The 26,374-nt window shown below is 42.4% G+C and overlaps 1 protein-coding gene across 4 annotated transcripts; it reads right to left on the bottom strand.

The window, feature by feature from the left end:
• Positions 1-830: 830 nt before the first annotated feature.
• On the bottom strand, positions 831-22,777 carry LOC133400138 (uncharacterized). 4 transcript variants are annotated; one of them, XM_061672440.1, is made up of 13 exons: positions 22,720-22,777; positions 18,802-19,306; positions 15,838-15,887; positions 15,624-15,698; positions 11,732-11,791; positions 11,520-11,579; positions 10,710-10,769; positions 10,406-10,639; positions 7,672-7,908; positions 4,870-5,265; positions 3,651-4,779; positions 1,258-1,389; positions 831-1,143 (listed from the first exon to the last, which is right to left on the bottom strand). In XM_061672440.1, exons 2-13 carry the CDS (start codon positions 19,283-19,285, stop codon positions 920-922), a joined length of 3,141 nt encoding a protein of 1,046 aa, XP_061528424.1. In that variant the 5' UTR covers positions 19,286-19,306; positions 22,720-22,777; the 3' UTR covers positions 831-919. The 4 variants fall into 4 exon arrangements, with proteins under 4 accessions (XP_061528424.1, XP_061528421.1, XP_061528422.1 ...); XM_061672437.1 differs by having other exon boundaries at positions 3,651-5,265; XM_061672438.1 differs by lacking the exon at positions 11,732-11,791 and having other exon boundaries at positions 3,651-5,265.
• Between the last annotated feature and the right edge of the window lie 3,597 nt (positions 22,778-26,374).

Raw genomic sequence — 26,374 nt, 5'->3', positions numbered from 1 at the left:
GTTCAGCCCATATAAAAACATGTTTAAATCCCACACACTTTAAACACATTTAAACTTGTTAAGAAACCTTTTAAGCACATTGTAAATGTAGGCGAACAACAACAGAAAAGAAATGCAAGCATAAAATGGATAGAATACCGATTAATGCTGTGTGTAAGGAATAACCCTCATGGAAGTAATCTTCCTAATGGTCAGGATTCTATGGAGAGCAGTTTGAGCGTTTCTTCAATATTCTTAGTACTCTATCCTTAAAGTCGTAAGGGCTTAAAGTCGTACTGGTAGGCCAAAAGTGTCACGATTAGTGGGAAAAAAACGTTACCAGTAAGACATAGTTATTCTACTAGTGCGCTGAATTGCCTAATTGTCTAGAGAAGACAAAAAGCATACTAGTAGATAGATCTTAAAATGGCTATCATATATAAACAATGTAAGGTATGGAATAAATGCTCAAACGGATTTCCATAAGAACCTTCCTCTGGTGCGTGATGTTATCAGTGGCCAATCAGAGACCAAGAGAATGAAAATCCTGCCAGAGTGCTTAAATGGCCATTAGTTTACATTGACTTTTTACTACATTTTAATAAATATATATGATTTCAATAGAGTACAGTATGTATAGTTTCATAAAAAGCTGTTAAAAAAAACAAAAAAAGGTTCACGTGTAAAACGATTCCTGCAATACCGCTAAGATTTCCACGACAGACAAGATAGGTTACACAAAAAAATCCGGGCTGTAGTGGGGCCGTGCACATTTTTGAGACAGCTCTCGTACCTAATCTCTTTAGCACTACTGACAGTAAGCATAGAAATGAAAACATGAAACAATCATCAACACTTGGAAATATTTATAAGAATTATTACAGTAATTACAGATAAAAACAAAGGATAAGGGTGTGAATATGTTGCAGAGTCATCAGCGCTATGAGGGCTTAGATTGTCTTTTTAGGGCAGTGATCCTGTTCCTCACGTAGTCCTTGACACCCTTCCAGGAGCGTGTGCCCAGGGCTCGCGGTTCGGCGTCAAGACAGCGCAGACAGTCGAGCTTCTGCGGCACCTTGTGGTCTCGGATGAAGGACATCATGTGTCTCTCCACGGCGGCAACCTCACAGTCGCTCCATTTGTGCTTGCTGATCGTGGAATTAACTGAATTTGAAAAAGTCAAAACGCAATAAAAACTAAGGCGAGTAAGTAAATCTCAAACTATAACAACATTGATCAAGACCAGACAAAAAGATTATGTGTCAACAGTTGTTGTACCTTTGCTGGCCCCCTCCCGGGGGGCTGTGGAATTAGTCACATGTGTGCCAGACAATCCACTCGCAGACTCACAGTGCTCCCATGATGCAACTGGCCGTGGTCCTCCACACTGTAATGGTGCTGCGTTTAGGCCTAAAAGATCATTATGGATGTTAATTATGTATTAAACACTATTTCCTTGTCCACTCCATTCTGGAGCATGAGCTGCTTAACTACAGAACATCGATGCATTTGAAAAATGGATTTCTACGTGTAAAGGCTTAACCCATAATAAATTAAATAAACAAAAACATTATTTGAAAAAACATTTTACACATAAAGGCCTCTACCACAATAAATTTAATAAAGAGATTAATTTAAAATCAAACATTTAAAAGTCACAATTTAATAATGAAAATGAATACAAAGTCTATCTGTGTGCATTTAGGGCGCCACAATAAATAAAAAAAATATTTAATTCAACATGTATTACAATTAAAATGATTTTTAAAGCAGCCTCTGCAATAAATTCACTAACACATAATTGTTTTTATTAAACTATGATTAGATATTTTAAAAATCATAATGAACTCATAAAACAAAAATAAAAAAATAAAAATTTTATTGTGATTCAAATTAAAATACTCAAATGTATTTGTATACATTAAGGCCTCCACAATAAATAGAACCAATAAAATATTTGTTTATTACAATTATAAAAATGCAATATGATGCTATGTCAGCAAAGCTCTACCTTTATGTAAATGAAGCTCTTCTACTCACTTCAACATAAGTCCTTGACACAAAGATGCCACAAGATGGCAGCAAAACAAATTTTGTGTAAAGTGATGCTTTTCAATTCAACATAAAATAAGATATAGTTCCTTGGCACCAAGATGTCGACAAAACACTACCTTGGTCTAAGTGAGGCTCCTCAACTTACTTCGACTTATTTCCAAGACACAAAGATGGCATAAGATCATGACAAAACTCTACTTTTGTATAAAAGAAGCGAATCAACTCTGCTTGAATTTCTTTGCAGGGTGTCAGAATAGCCTCCTAAAGCTGCTGTTTGGATGTGAACTGCCGGCCACCCTCGATCTTTTGCTTGAGGATGCGCCAAAGGTTTTCAACAGGGTTGAGGTCAGGGAAGGGTTGGGGCTACACTGTGCATGAGTTTCTCTCCTTTTATTTCCAGAGCAGCCAATAAAGCAGAGTGAGGTCTTGCAGCATGAGATTGTTCACTAATTAGTGCCATGTAAGCCTGGATGGTCCAGAGTGTTGGAGCAGTGGCTAGTTAGTGGATGGCCACTACGTCCCAACAAGGCTGAGATTTCAGCAACGAGGTTGTTTGGGCCAGATTCATGAAGAGAGACCCCTTTGGGTCGCTCAAGGTGTGAAAATGACCACTGAAAAATATGCAGTTTCTGACAGACTACTTTCTTCCATCGTAAAAAGAAAAAGAAAAAACATGCTGTCTGTAACAAAACCATCTTTATGCATGACAATGCATCATCTTATGTTGCATCTGTTACCTCTGCGTCATTGGCTCCAATGTGCATAAAGGGAGAGAAATTCATGGTGTGGCCCCTAGGGTCCCTGACCTTAACCCTGTTGAGAACAGCAAAAGACCTATGAGGGTGGGAGGAAGTTCACATCCAAACAGCAGCTTTACGAGACTATTCCGCCATCCTGGAAAGACATTCAAGCATAAACTCTTAAAATGGAAACAAAACAAAAAAAAGTTCAATGGATGTAAGAATTGTGACGCTGCTATCAAATAACCTATGTTAAAATGTAACTTGACCAGTTAAGATGTTTTTCATTTAAATAGCTTTCAATTTCCGTAAATTACCTCCTAATGCTGCAAATTCAACTTTGACTATTTTCAGTTCTTCAAACCCAATAATATGTCTTTCAACTCTGCAAAGCATAATCATTTACAACAGTGCATTTTAAGTTTTTTTATTTAAAATAATAAATACTCTTATCATTGGGAAGTTTGTTCAAAAACATTTAAATTATCCTCTTACAGTGGGTATCTTGGAAATGAGCAAAATTACTATTTTTCATAACAATTTGGCATGATAATTGACAAGATAATTTGGTGCCAAAGGAATACTTTTATTGAGCAAAGAGCTAATGAGAAGGATCTGTTCCAAAAAAATGATTTTTTTCTAAAATATTTTTTTCCACATTCATATATAATTAGTTGTTCCAAATAAACAGTCCAGTTTTTGCTATCATAAACTCTTCTCCCCCCTCCCCCACCCAACAATCACATCGTGTACCAAACTGTGGGTCAGAAATCGTGATGTTTATCAAATCAGGACCTTGGTGTTTCGTACAGCCCTAATAAATCTGCAAGTAGTTCTGCATCAGACAGACATTCAGACAGTCAGATTAGTCCTCACCTTCAGGGTCCATGCCAATGTCTTTAAGTTCCACACCGATATTCTCCCGTAGGCTCTGCACTTGGTTGTTGGGTCCCAGGATGAGCTCCGCCTCCATGGGGTTCAAGTTGATGAGCTGCAGCATGGTCGCGTAGTGCCTGCGGATGCTGACAGACGTCAACACGTCTGGCTCCCCGGGAACGCTGTCTTTGACGAACATCTGCACACACTTGGAGCCGCGGTAGGCTGAGAGCGTGTGCGGGCGCCCGAACAGAAAGGGGTTATTGGCGGGGACACCGCAAGCCTCACGGACGCCGACCAGGAGCTCCAGCGTGGACAGGAAGGCCGGTTTGAGCAGTACCGGGACCATGCGGCCGCAGGTGGCGCGGATCTCCATCCTGTTGAGGACCCTACACATGCTCCTCTCCAACTCACAAACAAATATGTCCAGGTTCTCCTGCGGGTTGGGTTTCTTGACAGACTTCAATGCGGCGAGCGGTATGGTGGACAACTCGCTACTTTGTCTCCTGTTAAACAGAACTATACGAGCCAGAATCGCCCTTGCCAGAGCACCGTATGTTTCTGCCGATGGCGCCGCTCGCAGTTTCCCCTCGGCGAGGAGGTGGACTTTCTCGACGTGGAAGCTCAGTTTCTTCACATCCTGAACGTCAGGCACCTTCTCCCTGGAGCTCCTTTTGGTTTTTCGCAGAGCCGACAAGGCGTTCGAGGAGATCATCTTGTTCCACTGCTTCCTGTAGACAACCATGAAAGTCTTAGCTGACTCCGCTAGATTGGTGTCTCCGCGCTCTCTTGCCCTCTCCTGGACGATGTGACACACCTTCTGGAGGGAGTAGCCCAGCTTGATGGCTAGCGAGGGTGTGCTGTATGTGCATCCGGTGGAGTCATAGCCGGCCAGGACATTGACAGCAGCCACCACGTGCGGGAAGTTGTCAGGGAGGAAGAAATCCTCCAGCCTCTTCAGCGGCGTCCTCTTCCAGGCCTCCAAGACCAACCGGGCCATCAGGCGCAGGTTCTGCCGCATGTACTCCTGCCGCTTGCCGTCGGTGCCATGCTGCGCCAACATATCCTCACCATAACTCAGCAGGACGGGCTCGCTGATGATGAGGCGTGTCACATCGTCGTAGATCATCTGTGACAGAATGGCATGGAAGTCGGTGCTTATGCCCAGGTTGCCCATGACCTCTAGGGCACAGCGAGTCTCCACACGTTCCTGTCCTACCCGCGGCTTGTCGTCCTTCTTCTTCCGTTCCGGGCAGCGTTTCATGTGGCCTGCCAGGTTCTTCTTCATGTACAGGCCTCGGCAGTGCAGACAGTGCAGGAAGTCTTGTGCCTGGCCTGTCATCAGGGGTCTTTTCCGCGCCGCCAGCTGCCCCTCGCCGGTCCTCAGCACTTGCTTGTTGTGTTCAAAGTTACCCTCGTTGATGAGCCGGTTCCATACCTTATATCTCTCTCGGGAGCCTTTGGGGAAGCGGAGGGCGGCGGCCACTTCGTCCTTGTGGCTGTGTTGGCGCTGCAGGTGCTTAGACATCTTGACGAGGGGCTTGGAGCAAAACAAGCAGTAGTTCCGGCGATAAACGCGCTTGCAGCTCTTCCGGCCTTGTTTCATGGCGCTGACCTTGATGGAAAATTTACAAATTAACAATCATAAGTAAGTCTCATATACAGTGCTGTGAAAAAGTATTGTCCCCCTACTCAAATTCTTAGATTTTTGCATAGTTTCCCCACTTTGTTGAAGATCATCAAACAAATGTAAATATCAGACAAATATAAATCAAAGTGAACTTAAAATTGGGTTTTTAAATGGGCATTTCATTTATTAAGGAAAAATACTATTCAAAGTTAGCCGGCCCTGTGTGAAAAAGTAATTACCCCTTTGTTAAATCATGAATTAATTGTGGCTAATCACAATTTTTGGTTACTTTACACTGATCACACCCAAGCCTGATTATGTCCAGACTGTTCAATCAAGAAATCACTTGAACATAATCTGTCCCTACACAATCAAGTCGGAACAAAAAAAGCGACAAAACCTGCAACAATGACACGATCCAAAGAAATTGCAGAATAATCGAGAAATAAAGTAATTGACACCTATCAGTCTGGAAAGGGTTAGAAAAGCCATTTTTAAAGCTTTAGGATTCCACCGAACCATAGGGAGAGCCATTATCCTCACATGGAGAAAACACAGAACAGTGGTGAACCTTCCCAGGGGTGGCCAGCCTACAAAGATTTCCCCAAGAGAACAGCAATGACTCATCCAGGAGGCCACAAAGGAACTCAGGACAACTTCTAAAGAACTGCAGGCCTCCCTGGACAACTTGCTGTGATTGTTAGGACCATTAATTTTGCTCTTTAACAGAAAATCCCGAAGGAGAACATTCAATCATCAGCTTGTGACCTCAATCTGAAGCGCACTTGGGTTCCACAGGAGGATAATGATCCAGAACACACCAGCAAGTCAACTTCTGAATGGCTTAAAAAACAAAATGAAGGTTTTGTAATGGCCTTGTCAAAGCCCGGACTTGAATCCAACAGAAATGCAGTGGCATGACCATAAAAACGCCGTTCATGCTCAAAAGCCTTCCATTTTTGCTGAATTGAAACAATTATGCAAGAAAGAGTGGGCCAAAATATCTCCACAGAGATGTGAAAGACTGATTGGCAGTAATAGAAAACGCTTGATTTCAGTTGTTGCTGCTAAGGATGGCCCAAGCAGTTATTTGGTTTAGGGGCCCATTACTTTTTCACACAAGGCCAGGTAACTTTGAATTGGGTTTTTTTCCCTTAATAAACAAAATCACCATTTAAAAACAGCATTTTAAGTTCACTTGGGTTTTATTTGTCTGATATTTAATTTTTTTTGATTATCTTAAACATTAAAGTGAAAACTGGGAAACTAAAAGTAAAACTGGGAAACTGTGCAAAAATATAAGAATTTTAGAAGGGGGCCAATAGTTTTCACAGCACTGTATATAACCTTTTTAATTAATTTTTTAATTCCCTGAAATGGGAACTCAAGAGATTTGTTTCGAAATACATTTTACACATTTTAAGATAATTGCTGAAAACGTGCAAAGACTAAAAACTATGTAGTATTTAATTTTGGGGATAAGGGTTCCTAGACATGTGAGATTTCCAAAAAATGTAATTAATCTGTGACATTAATCCCTGATAATTGTACATCTTGAAGGGCATCAACCCGCTTATAACATGGTCACATGCCAACAGAAATAATTAATGAAATGCCCAATTCATAATTTCATGTTTTGTAGTCAAAACATAAAGTTTTACTAAAACCATTTATTTTACCTTGCAATGCCTGAGGGCTTTGACTATGAATTCATTTCAAGCAGAATGTTAACGCTATTCAGTACTACAGCGAATAGATTTTCTAGTTTGACAATGTTAAAAAATAACCACAGATATGGCGATAAAATCAGTTTTTATTGCTAAACATATACTCTAGTTACGAGCTGTCACTTGGTTGATTTTTTGCTTTGTGTTGATTTGAGTTATGAGCAAGCTTTGGCTAGCCTCTCGGTCAAGCGAAGTGAAACATGAATGGCGCAATAAAAGTACTGTAATACCCCGCTTGTGGGCAAGGGTAGCCAAAATCGCCGACATTCAGCAGTTCATTGAACGGGACCAACAGTCAAGCACAGAAATGCAAAAAGAGAACACTTGCAAAGAGTTCACCGGCCAACCACATGTCACTCACTCAGGCACGCCCCTTAAAGGCACACAGGCCTAGATTTCATACTGAGTAAAATGAGATTTGTTTAGTGGTACGCCATGAGATTTGTCAAATGTTAAATATGTGCCTTGGCTTATTGGCTCAATAAAAGGTTGGGAAACACTGAGCGAGCATGTTTAGTGATAAGAAAAGAAGTAATCTTTGAACAACCACTGTGTACACTGCTTTTGATGTATGTTGTTGTTTCTTCATGCAAGAATACTTGAATAATATGTAAAAGACCTGAATAAGTCTCAAGATGATTAAGTCATTGTAACTTTAACACACCTTCACGTTCTTCAACCGGCTCCATTCCGTCTTGGCTTCTCGCAACTCGGTGCGAAGGGACTCCAGGAATGGCTTTTTATTGCGTAGGGACATCCTGCGGTCCGGGCTGTGAGGGGATCCGCTCGAGGGGGGGATGTCGTCATCTCCAAAATCCGACAGAGCATCAGACATGTCACCGTCATCGCTTGGTGAGAAAGCAGGATCGCCTTCGTCCGATGACACCACAAATTGTTTTTCCTGGAGCAAGATGACAAGTTTTCCTATCACTGTGTCTTAAATGATCTGTATCTTAATTCATCTTTCCCCATTGAAATGTCATTAATTTGTTTCAGTGCCCCGTAAAATACCTACAAAAAACCAGCAGTCTACAGTGTTGTACTTTATCCAAATATACAATAATAATATGCCATCTCCACCGCCCTCCACTCTGTCCTCACACACCTGGAATCTAAGGACTCATATGTCAGAATGCCGTTCATAGACTTCAGCTCTACTTTCAATTCTATCATCTTCCAACAACTGAGTCATAAACTGGACCAGCTGGGTCTCAAGAGTTCGATGTGCAACTGGTTGATGGACTTTCTAACAGTGAGACCGCAGGCAGTACGGGTCGGCAGCAACACATCTAGCACCATCACCCTGAACATGGGGGCTCCTCAAGGATGTGTGTTGAGCCCCCTCCTCTTCACCCTGCTGACCAACAACTGCACACCAATACACAGCTCCAACCTCTTCATCAAGTTTGCAGACAACACAACTGTGGTGGGTCTCATCAGCAACAGGGACGAGACAGACTACAGGAGTGAGGTGATCCGCCTGGCCGGGTGGTGCACGGACAAAAATCTCTCCCTGAACGTGGCGAAAACATAGGAGATTGTTGTGGACTTCAGGAGAGTGCACTTCCAGCATGCTCCCCTGAACATCAACGGTGCTGCGGTGGAGAGGGTGCGCAGCACCAATTTCTTGGGCGTACACGTCGCTGAGGACCTCTCCTGGACCAGCAACATCTCATCATTGGCCAAGAAAGCTAACGAGCGTCTCTACTTCCTTCGCAAGCTGACAAGAGCCAGAGCCCCGACCCCCATCATGTGCTCGTTCTACAGAGGGACCATAGAGAGCATCCTTACCAGCTGCATCACTGTGTGGTACGGAGCCTGCACCACATATTGCCACAAAACTCTCCATCGCATCGTGAGGGCAGCTGAGAAGATCATTGGAACCTCTCTTCCCTCCCTGCAGGACATTTACAACGCCCGCCTCACCCCCAAATCCCTCTGAATAGTGGAGGATGTCACCCATCCATCTCACAGCCTATTCAGTCTGCTGCCAAAAGGGAGGAGACTGCGGAGTATGCGGGCCAGGGCCAGCCGACTTAAAGACAGTTTTATTCATCAGGCTGTCAGGAAGCTGAAGTCTCTGCCGGCTCTACCCCCTCTACCTCTCTTGTCCTCTGCCCACCTGAACTCTGAACCCCCACGCACATGCGCATGCATACACCCACGCACACTGCCTTCTAATTTGTAAATGCCTTTATGTGCCTTGGTGCTCAGAATTTGACTATGTTGCAAATGTCTCCGAATGTTTGATATTTGCACATTTAATTCATAAGTTTTATACTGTATATACCATAGTTTTATTTAGCTTCTTCATACTGATGTTTATTATTGATACCTTTTAAAATATTTTCTTTGTAGCACCGTGGGCCCTTGAGTACCATAATTTAAATCCTCTGTATGTGCTACACATATTGTAGAATTGACAATAAAAGTACCTTGTACCTTGTAATTGAACAGAATGTAAATAATTAAATAGTTTGTGCATTATGATAATTCTATGGGCATTGTGTTGCTCCTCCTGGTGTGCGCGCCATAGCCAAAATGGGACAGTACAATCCATACGACAAAGATTTGATGATGAAAAACAGAACCGTTGCAATACAGCTTCAGTAATATTAGTCGTCTTTTTCAGAGGATAAAGAATATATACTTGTACAGTTATATTGTCTGTTTATGTGTTTAAATAATCCATTGCTTAAAGGGCTGTGACTACCGCAACATCGGTGCTAGTTTCATTATCCCATCGATGGCATTTTGCATTGTGTGTTAGCATTAAGTTAGTGGACTTAAGGCAACGTTAGGTGGTTTGATTAAATACACAACTCTTTGTTTTATGGTTTGTTTTACAGGAAACGTTAACTGGGAGTGGCAATAAACAGCTTGAAGCAAGAATTGTTCAGTATCTGCCAAACCGCTACTTGTGAAGTTGGCTGACAACATAGCTCGTGCCCTTAACAAAAATATTTTGATGGAGTGAATGCTTGTATCTCAAAAAACTGATAAGTCGGGTGTGTCACTCGTAAGTCGAGGTATCACTGTACTTTTGTCTTTTGGCGGGTGTATCTATTTTTTTGTTTCTTTTAGTGATATGATAATACTGATAATTGTGATCATTTTGGTCACAATAATCACTGGTATGACATTTTCATATCGCTTCATCTCTGTACACATACAATTAAAGTCACTTTTACATAATATGCCCCCTTTTGAGACTAAATGGCGAGATTTATGCTGCTCGTTGTTACTGTAAAATGAATAAAGCATCATCTTAACTATGGCACCACAATGCTTGCTCTGACTTTCCCAGTGTAGCTTAATGAGGCAACCAAAATATTAGAAACGTGTTTCAGTTTGATGCAGTTGTACAATAATAACAAACGGCCTACATGTCATCTTACAGGTTCAGGTTCTGCTGCATCCTCTGCACACACCGAGTCGTCCGTCAAGTTATCATCGTCGTCGTCTTCATGATGCTCATCGTGGGACGGCTGTGGAGGCTGCAGCGGCTGTGACAGCTGTGGCGCCGGTGATGGCTCTGGCAGCGGTGACAGCTGTGGCGGCCGTGACAGCTGTGGAGGCGGTGACAGTGGTGGCGGCAGAGAAGGGCCGTCGGACGACGCGTACCACTGCGGCTACAAAAAGAGAAAGCGTAGCTTTGAATGTTGCCGTGAAATCAGAAAGTGCACATGATGGACGACCTACCTCGACTTTGTGTGGCGTCACACTTTGACAGGGCGCCGACTCTTCCATGGACGGAGGCGACTGAACAGACGCAGAGGCAAAAGATTGAGCTCATTTTACAACAGTGCTCTCAAACGCATGGCCTGGGGGCCAGTTAAGGCCCGCGGGACAATATTTTGCGGCCCCCGACTTGAAGTTTAGTGTTAGTGCAGCCCATGCGTTTTTTTTGTCGAGTCGTACCCCTGGGCAATTTTTTCATCAATTATGGGCTACCAAAGCTCAGGCTGATGACAACTTTCGGCAGTGTTTGTCAACAATTTAGCCAAAGTGAATTAGCAGCGTTAGTCACTTGGTTGAAACGTGTCACCAAGTGGAAGGAAAATATATCCTGACACCTAGTTCAAGTAATGTCTTTCTCAAAATCTGGCATGAAGAGAAATGTTGGTGACAAGCACAGCCAATTTCTGAAAAAGTGGGAGATGGAATGTTTTTAGTACAGTACAGTACAGAGTACAGGACCACCCCAACGTGTCATATGCACAGAGAACGTTGTGGTGCTCAAGAAAACAACATCAGATGTCAATTACACATGCTGAGGAGTATGCAAAATACCAGGAAGATGAGAGAGAGGAACGGGTCACCAATCTTGTTCATGTTGTGAAGAACCGCTCATGTTCCTAACTGTTATTAATAAAGACTGAAAAGATTGGATTGTGGAATACTTGATGCGGCCCAGACTATCTGCGGTGGCCCCTCGATAAATTGAGTTTGAGACCCCTGTAATCTACATGCTGTGTGTGTGCATTACACAATAAAGTCATGTTAACTTGCCTGAACAGCCGAGTGAGGTGACTTCACGGCAACGCCATCCTCTGGAGGCAGCGATTCCAACTAGATGGAAGGGAGAGAACTCGGGAAAATTAGCGAAGAGTCTTTTAAATGAGACTTATGATAATTAAAATTGCATTTCAAAAAAGCAGACACGTCGCGAAACACAAATACGCCCCATCCACATGACAACAAATTCATTGTTGAGAACTCGCCTGAGCGGCCGAGTGGGGCAACTTCACACCAACGTCATCCTCTGGAGGCAGCGATTCCAGCTGGATGTGACGGACAGAAGTCGGGAAAATAAGCCAAATTTGTTAAGAGTAGGGATGTCCCGATCCGATCGCTTGATCAAAAATTGGGGTCGATCACATGATTTTCAGCTGATCATGATCGGGTGAAAAATATCTGTTTCATTCATTTTCTGACATTTTAAATCTCACAAAGTGACAAAATAATCCAACGGTACAACGATCTTCCCAAATGGAACAGGAATAACTTTGTTTTATATAAAACAATGTAACTTTTCGGGGTATTTTTAGTACCGGTATAATATAACTGACTGAAAGAGACACGCAGAGCCAATCCCAATTCTACCCCTTTGTCTTAGCCCTTGGCATTGCGCATGCACGAGAACGAAGGGGTATCCGATTTCCGAGAGGAAGGGCTAGGACAAAAGGGTGTATAGCCCTTGAAATCGTGGTTGAAGAGCTTACTTGAAAGCAAGGGGCATTGGACTCCACCCCTGCTGACAGGCGAAGAGCTTGCAGACAAGAAAGTACATAAATGTGAGCATAATTATTGATATTGATACTATGATACTTGTATTTATCAACGTAAATACAGTCCCCTGCAAAAGTATAGGAACATCAAGGTCAAGTCCTTTGTTTTTGTTGTATACTGACGACATTTGGGTTAGAGATCAAAAGATGACTATGAGACAAAAGTTCAGAATTTCAGCTTTTATTTCATGGTATTTACATCTAGATGCGTTAAACAACTCAGGACAGAGGACCTTTTGTTTGAACACACTCACTTTTCAAGTGAGCAAAAGTATTGGAACATGTGACTGATGGGTGTTTCTAGTTGCTCAAGTGTTCCCTTTTGGATGATTGCTTAAACATTATATAGTGCTTGTTTTTGGATTTGGGTTTCACCTGTGAAAACTGTATTTGCTATAAAGCAAACATGAAGACCAGAGAGCTGTCTATGGGAGAAAAGCAAACCATTTTGAAGCTGAGAGATGAGGGGAAAATTGATCAGAGCTATTGCACAAACATTGGGCATAGCCAATACAACAAAGAAAGAAACTACTTGTGTACTGAGCAACAGACATCGAACAGGTCGCCCAAGGGTATCAACAATTGTGAGAGTTGTGAAGAAACAACCAAAGACAACAGTCAGTAACATCACTGCCAACCTCCACAGGGCAAGGTTGAAGGTATCACAATCCACTGTTCGAAGAAGACTTTGAGAGAAGGAATTTACAGGCCATACCACAAGATGCAAACCACTCGTCAGCAAAAAGAATTGGAAGGTCAGATTGGATTTTGCAAAGATGTACAGCGATGAGACACAAACGTTTTTTGGACTAATGTGACCTAGATTAACCTATTCCAAAGTGATGGAAAGGCCAAAGTATGGAGAAAGAAAGGATAGGTTTGTGATCCAAAACACACAAGCTCATCTGTGAAGCATGGTGGAGGTAATGTCATGGCTTGGGCTTGCATGGCTGCTTATAGAACAGACTCACGTCTTTATTGATTATGTAACTTGCGATGGTAGCAGCAGAATGAATTCTGACATCTGCAAAACCATTTTGTCTGGGAATTTACAGAAAAATGCATCCAAAACTAGTCGTGGGAAGTTGTCATGAGCTATGCCCAGCAGTCTTGCTGGAGCTTGGGTGGCGCTTTGCGCTCCTCTTGCCCTCTCTCTCTCCCTCTAATCCCTCCCTCCATCTCTCTCTCTCTCTCTCTCTCTCTCTCTCTAATCAGCTCCACCTCGGCCGCGCACCTGTCATCAATCAGCCCTCATCATCACTTGCATAAGAGCCTGCCAGATCCCGGAAATCCTTGCTGGAATATTAGCGTTTCTCCTGCGGTACTACGGCTCCCCAGTTACCAAGTAAGCTACGTAATTCCTCGTCATCTCTCTGACCTCTCTGTTTCCCTTGTTTTCAGTGTTCCCTCCGTGTTCCTCGTCAAGCGGATTCCTGTCACCACGCCACCAAGTCAGCCGCCTATCCTCGTCACCGCCTGCCACACGTCCTCTGCCTCAATAACTGCCAACACATCTCAAGGACCATCTCCAGTCCCCTTTTTCAATAAACTTGTCATCGCAACCTCTCAGCCTCCGCCTGCTCTTGGGTCCAGTCTATATCAACTCGGGAGAAAAGCTTAATCATGCAACAAGACAATGACCCAAAACACACTGGCAACACAACAAATGACTTCTTCAGGGGGGAAAAGTGGAAGGTCTTAGACTGGCCAAATCAATCACCGGATCTTAACCCAATAGAGCATGTATTTTACCTCCTGAAGAGGAGACTAAAGGGAGAACCCCCCCAGAAACAAAGAACTGAAAGGGGCTGCAGTAAAGGCCTGGAAAACCATTTCAAACAAAGAATGCAACAGTCTGGTAAAGTCAGCGGGTCGTAATTTAATAATGTCTATTCCAATACTTTTACTCACTTGAAAAGTGAGTGACTTCAAACAAAAGGTGCTCTGTCCTGAGTTGTTTAACACAGATGCAAATATCATGAAATAAAAGTTGGAATTCTGAACTTTTGCCTCATATTCATCTTTTGTTCTGAACCCCAAATGTCTTCAGTATACAATAAAAACAGTAGGTTAAATGGCTTATTATGACTATCCCACATATCGCTAGTCTAACGTTAGACTACGGCGACAAATTCACAGCAAATGCATTTTGCTACAATGTAGTGCAATTTATGAATGATTAGAAGGAATTATTAGACACCTAAATCACATTCAGAAGCTACATAGGTAATGTAGCATCGCTAATAATGTCGCTTCTAAGTATACCGTTACGTTCACTTTCCATATAGATTAGCTGTAGACTCATCACTCATGTAATGCAGTATTTGCCGTTAGCTGTGATTCCCCGTGATTATCCTTGTCTGACATTGGGTTTACCAAATACACGAGGGCAACGTAATAAATAACCAGAGGCCTTTTCCTCCACAGGGATGCCACAAGACAATCGTCTTCTACAACAGCACCCAACATTCCAGAACGACAAGCCCAGTGCTAAAATGACAACGGACACAAAATGCAATCCTTTAGTTCCTTTTAGAGGATTATGAACAAAAACATGAAACTGAAGCAAAATATATATAGTTTTTCCAAGTTTCCAGTTAAAATGTAGATATTGTGTTTAAATGTGTTGTTTATGTTCTTAATCTTACATTATTTCTATTTCATAAGTATTTATGATCATATGTTCTATACATTTCTTAAATAGATATTATAATTTTTTCCAAATACAAATTCTGCAATACCTAAATGTAAATATATCACACTACTGCCATATCATAATATGGAAATGTCAATGACTATGTTCTCTGACAGAGAGACAGAGAGAGAGACAGAGAGAGACAGAGACAGAGAGAGAGAGAGAGAGAGAGAGAGAGAGAGAGAGAGAGAGAGAGAGAGAGAGAGAGAGAGAGAGAAACTCCATATCAGTAGATACTTAAAAACAAAGACTGGGATGCAAAAAAGTTTGATTGGGACATCCCTAGTTAAGAGTCTTTTAAATGAAACATATGATGCATTTTCTTTCAAAACACAATAACACCCCACCCACAAGTCGACAAATTCACCACATTAGAGTATGTGCTCCCTCTCAGAAGCTAAGGCTAATCTCTGCATCCAACAACACTGCTGCCCTGCTTAACTTTGAGTTGACATGATAGGCAAACACTTCTGTCGTGACATCACAAACAGAAAAATACTGCTGACATAACGTATGATGACAATTGTTAGTTATTTTGCTTGACTTCAGGGCTCCCCCCCCCCCCACCACAAATGTAATTAATTACCAACTATTTACACACACACACATACACACACACACACTACTCACCAGTTTGTCCAACTCTGACAGCTGTTTGAGTAAAAGTGAACGCTGGTGTAAAACCATAGAACGTTTTGTCACAGCCTTAAAAACAAAAATTAAAAAATAAACAAAATAAAAAAGAGAGATGATTATGAATTCATTGTGCAATCCAAATGAGCTCCAATACGAGTGCTGTAGCAATAATAGTATTATGTTGTAAAAGTGCTGCCATTCTCCTCACCGGTGTCAAAATGAGGCTGTCTGTGTTGGGATGAGAAGAGTCATTTAAGGCTGCAAGGAAAAACATGAATAAAGTTGGTTGAATTCCAAATTTTTCTCATTGCAAAAAACTACAATCTCCTGAAGGAAATTATGCAAAGGTACATCATCACCATCATCAAATTGTTGCGTGCTTTAAATAACATTAACAGACACTCACACTCCAAACTGTGTAAATAGAAGTTACTACTACTGCATAATAAAAAAAGAAGTAAAACAACTGGCCCTTTAAAGATACCTGTTTGCAGAGCAACGCCTGGCTGCATTTTACAGTGGTATCTTGCAAAACAAATTTCATTCATTCTGTGACTACGCTCCTAACTGAAAAAAGTCGTATCTGAAATGTGTTAGAAAAATACACTCCGGAATACTGTACTTTTAAAAAAAAAACATACAGTAATGACACAAATAAAATTAAAGAATCAAGCAGTTTTTGCCACAGTTTTTGCTTCAATTCAATGGACATCGTGCTGCTCCTTCTGGTGTGTGGGCTTGGCCACCTGGGGGCAGTATATTACAGATATACGGATATACAGTGGTGCCTTGAGTTATGAGTTTACCTCGTTCCGTGTCCATGCTCTTAACTCACACTTCTCAAATCATCTTTCCCTATTGAATGAATAGAAATGCCATTAATCTGTTCCAGTCTCGCCGCAGAAAAACATAGCTATTTTTAATGAGGACTAATAGCACTCTACAATACAGTAGTTCATAAAAACACAGGGGGATAAAATAATTAAATAGAATGTAAACAGTTTGTGCCTCACGATGTAATGTTTCATCCATCAATGTGCTCGGCCTTTTGGTGTGCCCGCCTTGGCCACCGGGAGGCACTATTGTATAGTACAGTCATGCAGACAAACAAAGAAGAATAGAATACTTCTTCTTAGGGCTGGGCGATTAATCAAAATGTAATCATGATTTCGATTTTGGCTTCTAACGATCATAAAAACATAATCGAAGAAAAACGTTTTATGTCAGGTCTTCCTCCCATCCACCCTCGCCTGAAACCACCATCCACTAAGATGCGAAGGGCCCCACCTCCACCCATGAAGAATCTTATGTGCAAATCTGACTGTTATCGGCGGGGTCTTTTCCAGAATAAGTCAGACCTCTATGGAGATCAGGCATTTTTCATCCCTGTAATTTCAAGGGACAGAAAGTCGGTCAAACAAATATGGCACAAAAAAAGTATGACTACAAACTTTGTGACGATAAAATGTGAATCAATCAAACCAGTCTCCAGTTATCTCTGCGAGACTAGCTCTTTTCAATATCAGGTCCTTGGGTAATAAATCAATGTTGATTCATGATGTCATTACAACCTATGATCTAGACTTTTTGCTACTCAATAAAATGTGGTTAACAGAAAGTAGCTGTAATACCATTTTAAATCCCAAAATGATGCGTGGTAGGTGCCCTGCGATTCGCTGGTGAACAGTTCAGGGTGTACCCCGCCTCCCGCCCGAAGATAGCTGGGATAGGCTCCAGCAGCCCGCGACCCTAGTGAAGATAAGCAGTCATGAAAATGGATGGATGGAGTTTGCAGGTTCTCCCCGTGCCTGCATGGGTTTTCTGTGTTTTGTCAAGGATGAAGAATATTTACCTGTGAGTAACGTTATATTATCTCTCTATTTGTCTTGTTCCACCATATGCGTTCAAATATCCGTTTCTTAAAGGGTTGTAAAACTGTGACTGTGGATGCTAACTGCTAGCATGTCAATGGTGTTTTCCATCCATTTGGTCGTTGTTTGTTAGCATTAAGGTAGCAGACTTTTCTAGGGCAAAGCTGTATACTGTATATCCGTATATCTGTAATACACACAACTTGTAATTCTCTTTATTTGAACATGAACTTCAAATAGAAGTAGCATTAAACCGCTTGAAACCTCTCTTTTGTGACTAAATGTTCACCATTTGTTAAAGTGGTGCTCATTGTGAAGTGAGCTGAATTGAGTTTACTGCCACCATAAAGCCCTCGTATGTTAAGTTTGCTGCTCGCACGTCAAAGCAAAAATTCAGCCGAATGACGGCTCGTATCTAAAAAAAACTCGTAAGTCGAGTCACTTGTATGTCAAGGTACCACTGTATATGAAAGAGCTCAGAGTAGAGCCGCTGCTCCTCCACATTGAGAGGAGCCAGATGAGGTGGCTGGGGCATCTGATTTGGATGCCTCCCGGACGTCTCCCTGGTGAGGTGTCCCGGGTCCCAGACAGTGTAAGTGTGCCAGCGCACTGGTGGAACCTCGGGCCGATGTGCCAACATATTAGTCCGCCGCAGAGTAATATTCACAATTACATCTGTGTGTGGATGGTGGATGTGTGGAATTTATTTAGCTGCCAGCGCTGAAGGAGTACGAAACAGTCTATGACGATACAGCCCGCCTCCCCTCTCCCTCTGAAAAACTGTACGATTCACGGAAATGATCTATTTTGAGTTCAAAACGGCGAATTTCGCCAAAAGGCGACTGATCTGCATGTATGATGGATGGATGGATAATCAAGTTAACCTGTTTGAAGGCATTTTTGACCAGATTTTCTATAGGTGATATCACACAAAAACCTGTCCCAAAAGGGCAATTTTGTTCCCAACACAAAAACTCAATTTCTCCAGAAGTTATCATTCAATTTGAAAGACTGTCAATTTTGGGAAACCTTTCTTGACCTTCTCTAAACCTTTAAATCCAACAACTTTTGAATGTTTGAGTACTTTTTGCACAACTTGCTGTTCTCTCAGAAGCTGAACAGCAAAATTAACAACAGGGTCCATGAATAGATCAATCGATAATAACTTCTATGCTTTTCTGTCACTCCCCGTCTCGCTGTATGTCTACATTTCACCCTTTGTGAGAATTGTATAAGTAATGCTCATGACAACAATGTCTGTTGGAATAAAAATACAAAAAAAAAAAAAAAAAAAACATTACCATTGGAGTGCGACGAGTCAATCCACTGAGCCACCACAGGGGGCGCCGATGAGGTTTGGCTGTGTGCGGCAGACATTTCATAGACACTCTGAAAAGAACACGGGGACGGTGGCAACTGAAAAGAGGGCCTGTGGGGGGACCGCGGGGAGCATGGGGCCGGAGCACAGGAGAGCGGCGCACATGAGGGTGTGAGTTGGGCTTGATGGACGGCCTGCAGCGGTCCGAGCTTTCCTCGGGCGTCTGCCGGCTGCGGTGGGTCAAAAGGGGCGCTGGCAAAGAGCGAGGCGGGCGACACGTGACTGTGGATGTGCGACATGGACGCCAGCGTGCGCAGGAAACTGTCACCCGCTGCCTGCTGGTGGCCGTATAGCGCCGACGGGTCCCGGCAGGAGAGCGAGTTGAGGAGGGGGCCCTGCGTGGAGGCCACAGACCAGCCCGTCTGGCTTGCCCATCCCTGACTCTTATTCACTGTCAGTTGGTCCATACCCCACTTGCTCCTTGCTCCCTAGGAGACCATACATAAATGACAACATCCAATCACCAGGGTGCACTTGTATGTGATTGAGGGAAAAATAAATTATCTTTGATTGGGTTCACGAAAATTTATTTCCCATGTAATTGGTTATTCTCCTTTGCTTCTGGAAAACAAAGACATTATTGAAAACAAGTTGCATACCTCTGCAAAATATTTGCAGCTTCAAAGCGCATACCTCGGGTCATAATTTTCCAACATGTCAATAATATATCACTGCTTTTGCAATGTACAAATGTGCACCATGTCTCTTTTGTCTTCATACGCACAATAACATCAGTTTTGATTCCGCTAATGTTGTTTGTTTCTTAGCAGAAATTGAAGTCACTGAATACCGCAACCAAATGGTTAAGTTGGCAACACTGACTCGCTCGCTCGCTCGCTCCTGCTCCTTGGCTGCCACGTTCATTAAATCAGTGCCCATCTGCTGATGCCCGTAAAACCCATTGTATGCGAAGCATCACGTGACTAAACCCCAAAAACTGATAACTACCATAACAATGGGTTGATGACGTGATGGTTAGAAGCTGAACTTGCTCCAATTTAGTTTTTTATGGCTGGTGTCTTTGAAACAAATTTAAATACATGTGTATCGTTTATACAAATGTATGATATGATATATGTAAGAACAGACAACGCATAAACATGGGATATTGTCATGTTAGTACGGATAAACGTCTTTTTTTCCTTTGGGCTTGTCCCTTTAGGGGTCGCCACAGAGCGTCATCCTTTTCCATGGCAGCCTATCTCCTGCATCGTCCTCTCGAACACCAACTGCCCTCATGTCTTCCCTCACGACATCCATCCACCTTCTCTTTGGTCTTCCTCTCTCTCTCTTGCCTGGCAGCTCCATCCTCATCATCCTTCTACCAATATACTCCCTATTTCTCTTCTGGACGTGTCTAAACCATCGAAGTCTGCTCTCTCTAACTTTGTCTCCAAAACATCGAACCTTGGCTGTGCCTCTGATGAGCTCCTTTCTAATTTTATCCAACCTGGTCACTCCGAGAGCGAACCTCAACATCTTCATTTCCGCCACCTCCAGCTCTGCTTCCTGTTGTCTCTTCAGCGCCACTGTCTCTAATCCGTACATCATGGCTGGCCTCACCACTGTTTTATAAACTTTGCCCTTCATCCTAGCAGAGACTCTTCTGTCACATAACACACCTGACACCTTCCTCCACCCGTTCCAACCTGCTTGGATCCGTTTCTTCATTTCCTAACCACACTCACCATTGCTCTGGATGGTTGACCCCAAGTATTTAAAGTCCTCCACCCTTGCTATCTCTTCTCCCTGCAGCCTCACTCTTTCCCCACCACCCCTCTCATTCATGCACATATATTCTGTCTTACTTCGGCTAATCTTCATTCCTGCTTTAGAGAGCATGCCTCCATCTTTCTAACTGTTCCTCCACCTGCTCCCTGCTTTCACTGCAGATCACAATGGCATCTGCAAACATCATGGTCCACGGGGATTCCAGTCTAACCTTATCTGTCAGCCTATCCATCACCACTGCAAACAGGAAGGGGCTCAGGGCTGATCCCTGATTTAGTCCCACCTCCACCTTAAATTCGTCTCTCACACCTACAGCACATCTCACCACTGTTCTGCTGCCCTCTTTCTTGTAGCGATATTAGCGATAAACTACTCAGTGTAAAACAAAAGACATTGTAGATGTTTAAGTTGCTTTGTCCTTTGTAAAGGTGCTTTGTCCTGGTCTCCTTCACCAGTTACCGGAGCAGGAAGGAAGTGCTTCGTTATGTTTTGCTGAATTCAGAAGTTGTTAAAAAAAACTACAGAAGCCATTAAAGAAAATCATCCACATTAATACATTCAAATTAATCTTTAGAATACGGTGGCCGACAGGGGCAAATGTGTTGCAAACGGCCGTGTTCCAAATGCAGGAATGACACAAAACAAAAAACAAACATGCACGTAAAACAACAGCAAAAGAAAAATTCACCAATTTAAAAATTCTGCAATCACAGAAACAACTGCAAAAGAAAAACGCTGCAAATACACCAAAACAAACACAAATCCCAAAACAACTGCAAGACAGAAATGCTGCAAATCACACCGCACAACGTTAGTCCACCAGGCCCTAGGGGGTGCAAACTCCCGGACTGACCAGTCCTGCGAGACCAGAGGCATCACAGGTATGAATAGGTTAACACGACACGCCCATTTTTTAGCTCCATATCGACGGTGACGCTAGACTCGGGAGGTCAAAGTCATCAGTGCATTACACATGCGTGGAGGCGGAGAAAGCCAAAAGACCAAGGATCCCGGCACATTGTGCTGCATACGGTTGGCGCTGTACAATTACGACTAGGGAACTGGGAGTCTGTCTCACATATAATTTTTGGGGGGTGTTTTTTATCAAATGTTGCTTATTAACAGTATACGCTTTGACATTGATAAAACAATATCCCTCATGAAAATCGGTTGAGAAATGAGCAAGTTACAATTAATTTCAGTGTTCATGCATTGCCTTCTATAGGAATAACGACCTCCCCAACATGGCTACTACGTAGGCACGTAGGTTGATCGGGCTGCTAAAGGGCGCTGGCTTGCTAGTATCTTTGAAAGGAACCCCCTTGACAGGATTGGTCTGTCCCAGAGGTCGCCCCACCCACCCCCACAGCAGCCTGGCAAACCTCCGTTATGTAGCGTGAACGTGCAGCATTTCTCTCATGCAGTTTTTGGGGGATTTGTGTGTGTTCTTTTGTGTTTGCAGCATTTTTGCCTTTGCAGTTTTCTGTGACTCCAGCATTTTTTATCTTGCAGCATTTTTCCTTTGCAGTTGTTTTCTGTGATGGCAGCACTTTTCTTTTGCCGTTTTATCTTTTTCTTTTTTGTCTCATTCCTGCATTTGCAGCATATGGCCGTTTTAAGCACATTTGCCCATCGGACACCGAAATACACCCCCACCCAAAAAAAAAAAACACAAAAAAATTAAAATACAACTTCAACCTTAGTCTACCACTTAAAAGAATGAGGTATTGTGTGTTGTGATTGCTTTCAATCAAGTTAGATTCTAATTTACGTTTGTGATTGTTACCAATAAAGTGGCATTTAAAATAAAGTAAGCACTTTCTCATGCTGCTTTTGTCGCAGCTCGAGGCGGGTCACGTTTCTCTAGCCTTAGTCCGCCGAACGTGTTTAATTAGATGGCAATCAAACAAAACCAAACACGAGTTTATTTGGGATTGGGGGCAAATCTTGTTGCAGTGTCTGGCTTCTTTGTAACGGTTAGCTCGGTCGGGCTATCATGGTCAGGCGCTGTCCACTTCCCTAACAACTTGACAATTAATTAACATATTGGTAGACTTGCTAACACATTTGTAGTTAATGACGACTACATTTTGTAAGAGAAGCAAAATACCTGTAAAAGGCACCGGAAGAAGCGGTCCTACAGCCTCCAACGGTTTCGCTAATTAACCCGGAAACGAATGTGATCGCTTCCGGGTTGCTTTGAGGGGTGGGATATTTTCCTTTTAATTCGTTTTAATTTTGGCGTACTACTTGTACCTCCCAATTAGAGCTTCAAGCCAGAGTTAGACATTCATACCAAAGGTTAGGGTTTGCAAGTAGGTTTACAAGCGTGGGGTAAACCTTGATAGTAGACTTTTACAACAGAATTAGGGGTTCAAACAAGCATTAGGTTTTCAATTTAAGGTTTCAAACCAGGGTTAGGGCTTTAAATTAGGGTTTCAGGCCTGGTTCATGGTTTCAAACAAGGATTGGTTACCAAGGTGGTTGTGTTTTCAGGCCAATATTAAGATTTCAAATTAGGGTTTAAAGTCAGAGTTTGGGTTTTAAACGAGAGTTAAACTTTCAAAGTTGGGTTTTAAACCTAGTGTAGGGTTTCAAACAACGGTTAGGATTTGCAAGTAGGGTTTCTAGCGAGGGGTAAGCTTTGAAATTAGGGTTTCAATTTTGAGTTTCAAACTTGGTTTAGAGTTTCAAACAAGGATTATAGTTTACAAATTCGGTTAGTTTTTCAAGCTAATGTTAGACTTTAAATTGGCTTGTCAAGTCAGGGTTACGGTTTCAAGACAGAGTTAGAGTGCCTCCAAATTGGGTTTCATACCAAGGTCAGTCTTTTAAATTACAGTTCCAAGGGAGAGTTAGGGTTTCAAATTAGGCTTTAAAGTCATGTTTAGGCTCTTAAGTTAGGGTTTCAAATTAGTTTTCAAGTCTTGATTAAGGTTAAAAACAAGAGTTGTTAGGGTTTCCATTTAGGGTTTCAAGACAGAGTTGGCGTCATCTAATTCTTGTGAGATGTTTTCTTTAGGTTGTGTGTGAAAGGCAAAGGGGGATAAATGTCTGTGTGAAATTGGCAGAAGATTATACCAAAAAAAAAAAAAAACTATTGGTGAGGCCATCCATTCATTCTTCACTGGCTTCTTCTACTGCAGAGTTCTTGTCAATCATACACTAAATTATGAATCCGATGTTCACACTTGACCTGCTGCTCAAACTCTGGCCTCGTGGAACCACATCAATGAAAACTCCAGTGCAGACGTCACCTACAAACGGCACGTCTTGAAGGCTTATAGGCGATGCTATGTTAACCCTACTGGATTTGTTGTTTACATTTGTAAAAATGTTCAACCAGTATGAATCTCTGTGTGCATGTGAAACGTTTTTGGGAAGATGTCAAGCTTGTAACAAAGCAAAATGGGGACCTACTTCCAGTATGCACCTTAAAAAGTGATAGCCAGGGAGAGTCGGTGCGTTTTCAGACACTGCTTTTTGACACTTTTTTGTGGGTCTAATCATGATAGACATGGCTGCCAAATTTCACGTTGCTATATAAAATTGGCTTCAGTGGCTGATTTATGGGGAGAGATATGTCTCAAAATTATTTGCACGTCTTTTTCAATTCCACAAATTATTTGCACGTGTTTTTGTAATTCACACATGTATCTGCGATTTACACATTGTTTTAGTGATGTGTGTACATTTATCATGGCTTATCATTTGTAAATATTCAGTTTTGCTTGTGAATTGTTGGAGGTGCGTTTGTGGATCAGCGGCCTCGTGCATTAATTTTGTTCGACAACGCAGTTTTAAGATTCACGCGTGTAGGAAGGCCCTCCCTCCATCCGCTAGGCGGCAATGTTGTTTTCTCCGTTTATGACTTGATGACCTCTTTTTTTAGGAATCCAGCAATATATATATGTATATATCGTCTCAAAGGAGACAGCAACACTACCGCCCAGCGGATATTCAATTTCATGGTGGTCCCACTATGGTCCCACACATTTATTTATTTTTTTTACTTGAAACAGCGTTACGTTGGTCTAAAAAAATAAATGCCCGTGCCCGCTTATCGACAAACGCACCTCCAACAATTCACAAGCAACATTTAATATTTACAAATGGTAAGTCATGATAAATACACACACATTAAAACACACGTGTAAACGCGGATATATTTGGAAAATACCCTGGTAGGACAAGTGGTTTTTGAAGAACACGAACACTTGTCTTGTTGGTCTGACTTCTTGAAACTTATTTATGGGTCAAACATATACCTGAAATTAATTTCATGTGTCCAAATGAAAGAAGTTTCAGGGGCTGAATTTTAAAGCAAATTCCACAGGGTGCAACTTTACAAGCCAAGTTTGGGCTAAATTGCCTGCATCAAAAAAATGTCAGACTTGCTGTGTTTTTTCGGTATTGGCTTCTTGATCATTTTTTTGTGGGTAAACTCATGATGGACATACCTACCAAAGTTCATTTGCTAAGTGAAATGAGTGGGGGGGAAAATAATCCAGGTGATGCTGCCAAGGAAATTTCTGGCAAAAAATGGGTGCTTAAAACCAAGATGGCAGACATCCTGTGTCTTTTCAGTCATTGCTTTATGAGACATTTTTGTGGGTTTATTCATGATAGACATGCCTACCAAATGTCATGCTGCTAAAAGGAACTGGTTTTTGGGGACTGATTTTTTTTTTTTTTTTTTTTTTAACAGTACTGTATTATTCCAGAGAGTGCTATTGAGAGAAAAAGGCTGCTTCAAAGCAAAATGGCACCCTTCCTTTGTCTTTTTGAGCATGGCTTCTTGAGACTTTTTATGTGATTCTTGTGGTAGACATGCCTATTCCACATTTCATGTTCCTAAAAGAAATTGGCGTCATACTGAGCAAAAATGGTCACTTTAAACCAAAATTGGAGCCTTCTGTCTTTTTGGGCATGGATTCTAAAGACTTTTTGTGGGTCTACTAATAATAAACATACCTACCAAAATTCATGTTGGTAAAGGAAAGAGACCTGACGAGGGCCTGAAATATGATATCAATAAGTTGCCATGAAAAGCAAATATAAACAGATAGCAAACCAAGCGAGCGTCAGTAAAGGCTGCGAAAAAACCCCCGTGACAAGCGTATAATGAGCCTGTGTGAGCATCTCGCACCATTTCATTGTGTCTTTATCTCCTCTCGCTCAGCTGCCCATGGTAAAACGCAGAAGAAGAAGGAAAAGGGGCTGCCGCTTTGGAGCAAATTATCCACTCTTATTTCGCAACAACGACACCCTTGCGTCGCGCCGCAGGGGGCCGAGCCAGCGCCGAATTGTTTTGTGGAGCATACGAGGTGTGCCAACATGTTGTCAAAGGCAGCGAAGCAGGAAGCAGAAGAAGAAATTGTTCAACTCAGGAGGGAAACGGGAAGAAAGGGGGACGCTGTAACATCTCCCAGGGGTCCCAGGGCAAGTCACCCCCCCCCCCCCCCCTCCCACCACCACCTGCGGAGAAGCCGGAGAAGCTCGACAGGGGATTCGTTTTTTTAAAGAAAACCATCCCAGCGGCCTCGAGAGAAACGTCGCAAAAGGGCTTTTGTTTCATGTATGGGAGGGTAGAGGAGGGTGTGTGGGCGGGGGGGTTGCATAATGTAGATATTTAGTACAATCACTTCCAGCACAATGAGGAACCCATCAAATGCCACTTATCCACATTCATATTATGACAGTGGATATAAAAAGTATACACACCCCTGTTCAAAAGCCAGGTTTCTGTGGGATAAAAAATGAGA

The sequence above is a fragment of the Phycodurus eques genome, chromosome 3, assembly GCF_024500275.1.
Source record: "Phycodurus eques isolate BA_2022a chromosome 3, UOR_Pequ_1.1, whole genome shotgun sequence".
Lineage (NCBI taxonomy): Eukaryota > Metazoa > Chordata > Actinopteri > Syngnathiformes > Syngnathidae > Phycodurus > Phycodurus eques.
Note: the sequence above shows the minus strand (reverse complement) of the source record. Positions and strands in the feature narration are given on the sequence as shown.